The sequence below is a fragment of the Oryx dammah genome, unplaced genomic scaffold (assembly GCF_014754425.2).
Source record: "Oryx dammah isolate SB20612 unplaced genomic scaffold, SCBI_Odam_1.1 HiC_scaffold_2, whole genome shotgun sequence".
NCBI classification, from domain to species: Eukaryota; Metazoa; Chordata; class Mammalia; order Artiodactyla; family Bovidae; genus Oryx; species Oryx dammah.
In genome coordinates, this window is record NW_024070186.1 from 182,984,538 (window position 1) to 182,989,791 (window position 5,254).

At 56.7% G+C, this 5,254-nt stretch overlaps 1 protein-coding gene across 1 annotated transcript; it reads left to right on the forward strand.

The window, feature by feature from the left end:
* Positions 1-747: 747 nt before the first annotated feature.
* On the forward strand, positions 748-4,609 carry TUFM (Tu translation elongation factor, mitochondrial). The gene is made up of 10 exons (XM_040259033.1): positions 748-920; positions 1,024-1,218; positions 1,959-2,125; positions 2,350-2,454; positions 2,544-2,708; positions 2,841-2,973; positions 3,057-3,161; positions 3,277-3,428; positions 3,519-3,638; positions 4,239-4,609. The coding sequence occupies exons 1-10, from the start codon at positions 878-880 to the stop codon at positions 4,410-4,412; spliced, it is 1,359 nt and encodes a 452-aa protein (XP_040114967.1). The 5' UTR covers positions 748-877; the 3' UTR covers positions 4,413-4,609.
* Positions 4,610-5,254: the final 645 nt, after the last annotated feature.

A 5,254-nucleotide genomic window follows, 5' to 3' on the forward strand; every position in this document is an offset into this window, starting at 1 on the left:
GATCCAGAGAATTACTCTCTGGCCTGCTGAGGGGCGACAGGGGTGGACAGGAAACTCTGTCCCCGCAAGCTGTGAGCCAGAGGGGAGGGCATTTGAGCCAGGGGAGGGTCTCAAAGACTGTAGGACCCGGAGGCTTTTGGACCCCTTTTCTGCCTCTTGCCCAGCTCATTTCCTCTCAGAGCTAGATGTCAGGATCTTCCTGTGAAGTAGATACTATTCCCACTTCACAGATAAGAAAACAAAGGCTTAAAAGAGAGGTGGGTCACACTAGAGACCCACCCCCAACAGGTTTCCGGGAGTCTTCCCTCAGCCTGGCCGCAGCGGCTGGTCCTACCTCCAGCTGCGACACAAGGCCGCCAGATCTGTCGTCAGACCCGCGCGGCGAGTCGGACTGGACTCCAAGTGGTTCGGGGCCAAGACGTTCCAGAGTCATCCACGCCGGGGCCGCTGCCTCTGCTTCAAGAAGGCCTGGACCGTCCCTCCGGACCTGGCCTCGCCCTCCCACGATACGTGCCAGTACAGCTCACGGCCCTGGGAACTACAACGCCCATGAGCCTCCGGGGCGTAGGCGCGCTATGAGATGCTCCACATCGCCTCCCGGCGCCACCAGAGAGAACTGCGAGGCTCCTGAGCCCGCGAGGTCGGAGGGCGCCGTGGAAAGCTTCCCCACCCTTAGCACCATCAGCACTTTCCTGGTAGAGTTCTGTCGCGCGCCCGGAAGTTGACAGGGCCATAGAGATTGGAGGCTAGAGGGGCCCAGACTTGCCCTCTCGGTCCTAACTTCCGCCGGAAGCGACTTCCATCCGCAATTGCCCTTTCGCCGCTGCACGCGCCGGCCCCTGTGCCCGGTACTCTCTGCGGCGCCAGTACGACCACAATGGCGGCCGCTACCCTGCTGCGCGCGACGCCCCTTTTCAGCGGTGAGGGGGCGGGGAGGGCCATGGCGCCCCGGGTTCACGTGGGGGTCGTCGGGAGCGGCCGGGCTCAGACCCGCGCCGTGACTCCAGGCATCTGCCCCGGCAGGTCTCGGCGCCGGCCCGGCACCACTGTTGCAGGGTCTTTTGCGGCCGCTGAAGGCCCCGGTATTGCCCATCTTGTGCCGTGGCCTGGCTGTGGAGGCCAAGAAGACCTATGTGCGTGACAAGCCCCATGTGAACGTGGGTACCATCGGCCATGTAGACCATGGCAAGACCACCCTGACCGCGGCCATCACGAAAAGTAAGTGGGGTTGGGTTGGGGGGCTTCCAGCAACTCCTGCTCTGCAGGTGGGACTTGGAGCCAAGGGGGCGGGGCCCGCGGAGGAACTGCCTAGGTGTTTGGTGCGGCCCCAAGGCGCCAGGTGGCTTCCCAGGTGGCTCTAGTGGTAAAAACCCGCTCGCCAATGCAGGTTAGGCGTACGAGAGACCGGTTCGATCCCTGGGGTCGGGGAGATCCCCTGGAGAAAGGAATGGCAATCTACTCCAGTATTCTTGCCTGGAGAATCTCATGGACAGAAGAGTCTGTCCATAGACTGCCCTTTTCTAAATGGAAAGGGCCTTGCTGAAAAGTGTGTTCCCTTCCTTCCCTTAGTTTTAGCAGGCTACAGTCCATAGGGTCGCACAGAGTCGGACACGACTGAAGTGACTTAGCAGGGCTCAAGGCGCCAGAAATTGGGCGGACAGTACACACTGCGGGATGCAGAAGACAGATTTCCCGTGAACACGAAGTTTTCGATGCATAAGTTGGGGCACCCCCCCAGTGGCCTCCCTCCAGCCCTGGGAAGGTGCCCTGTAAGCAGAACTGTTGGCCTAGAGAAGTCACAGGGCTAGCCCTTGAGGCTCTATAACCTTTCTTTCTGATCTGAAGTTACTAGTCCCAGGAGTTGAAGGAGGGTATCTTGGAAGGTTGCTTCTCCTAGACTGTCCTTTTCTAAAGTGGAAAGGGCCTTGCTGAAAAGTGTGTTCCCTTCCTTCCCTTAGTTTTAGCGGAGGGAGGTGGGGCCAAGTTTAAGAAGTACGAAGAGATTGACAACGCCCCAGAGGAGCGAGCCCGAGGTATCACAATCAATGCGGCTCATGTGGAGTATAGCACAGCCGCCCGCCACTATGCCCACACTGACTGCCCCGGTCATGCAGATTACGTTAAGGTGAGAGAGCCACTGGGGACAGGGCTCGGGAACTGCCCCCTCGGGAAAAACGTTCGGATTGTGGGGAGGAGGTTAAGATATTTGAGATGTATGGGTTGGAGATCCTGGATCTGTGGGCCTGGCCAGTCACAGCAGGTGGTAAAGAAGTGTCTGTGCTTAGCTGGGTGGCTGGGGAGTGGAGGAGGTCGTGGAATTGTACTACTTCCTCTCCTCTCTCTCCCCAGAATATGATCACAGGCACTGCCCCCCTCGACGGCTGCATCCTGGTGGTGGCAGCCAATGATGGCCCCATGCCCCAGACCCGAGAACACTTACTGCTAGCCAGACAGGTACTCAAGAGCCTGGGAAGGGGTGGAAGGAGGAGGGGGCGGGTGTTGGGCCATTCAGGACACCATCTGTGTGTCTTTCTCACCTGCAGATTGGTGTCGAGCATGTGGTGGTGTATGTGAATAAGGCGGACGCTGTGCAGGACTCTGAGATGGTGGAGCTGGTGGAGCTGGAGATCAGGGAACTGCTGACTGAGTTTGGCTACAAAGGGGAGGAGACTCCGGTCATTGTCGGTTCTGCCCTCTGTGCCCTTGAGGTGAAGGCGGGGTCAGGCTGGGGATGGGGCTGGATGGGCACCCAGAGCTCTGCTCTGAGTCTGGGACCTGGCTCTGGGCAAGTAAGAAGAGCAGAATGGAAGTTTCAGAGTCCTGTCACCTCCCGCTCATAGCAACGTGACCCCGAGCTAGGCCTGAAGTCAGTGCAGAAGCTACTGGATGCTGTGGACACACACATCCCAGTGCCCACCCGGGACCTGGAGAAGCCTTTCCTGCTGCCCGTGGAGTCTGTGTACTCGATCCCCGGTGAGGACCTGGCTCACTGCCTTCTCTTCCCCTCTCTGCCGCTTCATCCGGTGTACCTGATGCCCTGTCCTGTTCCCTCCCAGGCCGGGGCACAGTGGTGACAGGCACGCTTGAACGTGGCATTTTGAAGAAAGGAGACGAGTGTGAATTCCTGGGACACAGCAAGAATATTCGCACTGTGGTGACAGGTACAGGAGGCAGCCTTGGGACCCAGAGTCTCTAGGATGACATCTCCCCCCCACGGACCCCCCGTGCCTTCCCTCTGCCCCCACACCCTTCTCCCGCGTGTCTCTCCTCTCTTAGGCATTGAGATGTTCCACAAGAGCCTGGATAGGGCAGAGGCGGGCGACAACCTTGGGGCCCTGGTCCGAGGCTTGAAGCGGGAGGACCTGAGACGTGGCCTGGTCATGGCCAAGCCAGGTTCCATCCAGCCCCACCAGAAGGTGGAGGCACAGGTGAGGGCTCCAGGTGATGGCTAGGCGCTGTGGAGGGTCGGTGCTTCCAGCCAGGCCCGGCTTCACCCATGTTCTCGCTCCCTCTCACAGGTGTACATCCTCAGCAAGGAAGAGGGTGGCCGCCACAAGCCTTTTGTATCCCACTTCATGCCTGTCATGTTCTCCCTGACTTGGGACATGGCCTGTCGGATCATCTTACCTCCGGGGAAGGTATGATGTGTATGGCAGTGGGGGGTGACTTTTCCTTGGTGAAGAAAGCCTGGCTGATGATGCAAGAGGAGAGCTGGTGATGGAAGGGTCAGATCAGTGGATTCAGGCGGAACAAACCCTCTTCCAGGGTTTCTTAGCTGTGTTAGCATTGACCCACACAGATTCCCCAGCAGAGTTCCTATAGTAGAGAGTCCCACTGTATTTTACGTAAAGGCTCAAGAGAAGTCTTGAGCCCAAGACGTGCATAACCCAAAATTTTATAAACAACTTTTTTTCTCAAGAAAAACTTTAGAGACGCTAATGGCTAGTCTTTTAATTTTTATCTTTATAGCTTGTTCATTGGCCGCCCTGGTCTTCGTTGCACTGCACAGGCTTTCCTGTTGGGAGAGTGGGGGCTCCTCCCCAGTTGCAGTGCACGGGCTTCTCATTTTGGTGGCTTCTCCTGTTGCAGAGCCCAGGCTCTAGGGCATGTGGGCTTTAGTAGTTGTGGCACAGGGGCTTAGTTGCCCCATGGCATGTGGGATCTTGTTTCCCAGATCAGGGATCGAATCCATGAGTGAAGGTGCCCTGAAACACACATGGTCTGTGTCTGCCTTTCAGGAGCTTGCCATGCCTGGGGAGGACCTGAAGCTCACTCTCATCTTGCGGCAGCCAATGATCTTAGAGAAAGGCCAGCGTTTCACCCTGCGGGATGGCAACCGGACCATCGGCACTGGCCTCGTCACTGACACGCCAGCCATGACCCAGGAGGACAAGAACATAAAGTGGAGTTGAGTCTGGACCTCTGCTGGGGCTCTCTTGTGCTCAGGGCTGCACTGGCCAGCGTTCTCTCCTGCCTCTGCGGCCCTCTTTGCAGGGCAGAGGCTGTGGCCCAGCCGAATTGCAGCTAGACTGATACTTCCCCTGGCCCAAGGGCCATGTGGCTGGCCAGGTGAGGTAGGTCAATAAACTGTTCTGTGAATAGAAAGATAGCCTGTGTGTCTTGTGTCATTTGTACTCTGGGAGGGTGGGGGATATAGAAATGGAGCTGAAGCCCAGGATACATGAACTTGGGAGTGATCCCTGAGCCATTTGAACTCAGAGTACTTCTCTAGCCTCAAGAGTTCATCTCTGGTACATGGTGGAAGAGCTCTTGTCTTAAAGCACTGCTGTGGCAACATGAGGAAGGTAGAGAAACTGAAGGACTGAAAGCTATCCTAGTGAGCTTTCTATGATTGCTTCAGTTCAGTTCAGTTGCTCAGTGCTATCTGACTGCGACCCCATGGACTGCAGTACACCAGGCTTCCCTGTCCATCACCAACTCCCGGAGTTTGCTCAAACTCATGTCCATCGAGTTGGTGATGCCATCCAACCTTCTCATCCTGTCATCCCCTTCTCCTCCTGCCCTCAATCTTCCCCAGCATCAGGGTCTTTTCTAATGAGTCAGCTCTTCCCATCAGATGGCCAAAATATTGGAGCTTCAGCATCAGTCCTTCCAATGAATATTCAGGACTGATTTCCTTGAGGATTGACTGGTTTGATCTTGCTGTCCAAGGGACTCAAGAATCTTCATCAACCCCACAGTTCAAAAGCATCAATTCTTTGGTGCTCAGCTTTCTTTGTGGTCTAACTCTCAC

What these genes read in the sequence shown, in the direction of transcription:
- TUFM (XM_040259033.1), top strand. Translation starts at nt 878, where the DNA reads ATGGCGGCCGCTACCCTGCTGCGCGCGACGCCCCTTTTCAGCG. An exon ending in GTCATGCAGATTACGTTAAG is followed by an intron (nt 2,126 to 2,349) that starts GTGAGAGAGCCA and finishes CTCTCTCCCCAG; the next exon opens with AATATGATCACAGGCACTGC. An exon ending in ACTTACTGCTAGCCAGACAG is followed by an intron (nt 2,455 to 2,543) that starts GTACTCAAGAGC and finishes TCTCACCTGCAG; the next exon opens with ATTGGTGTCGAGCATGTGGT.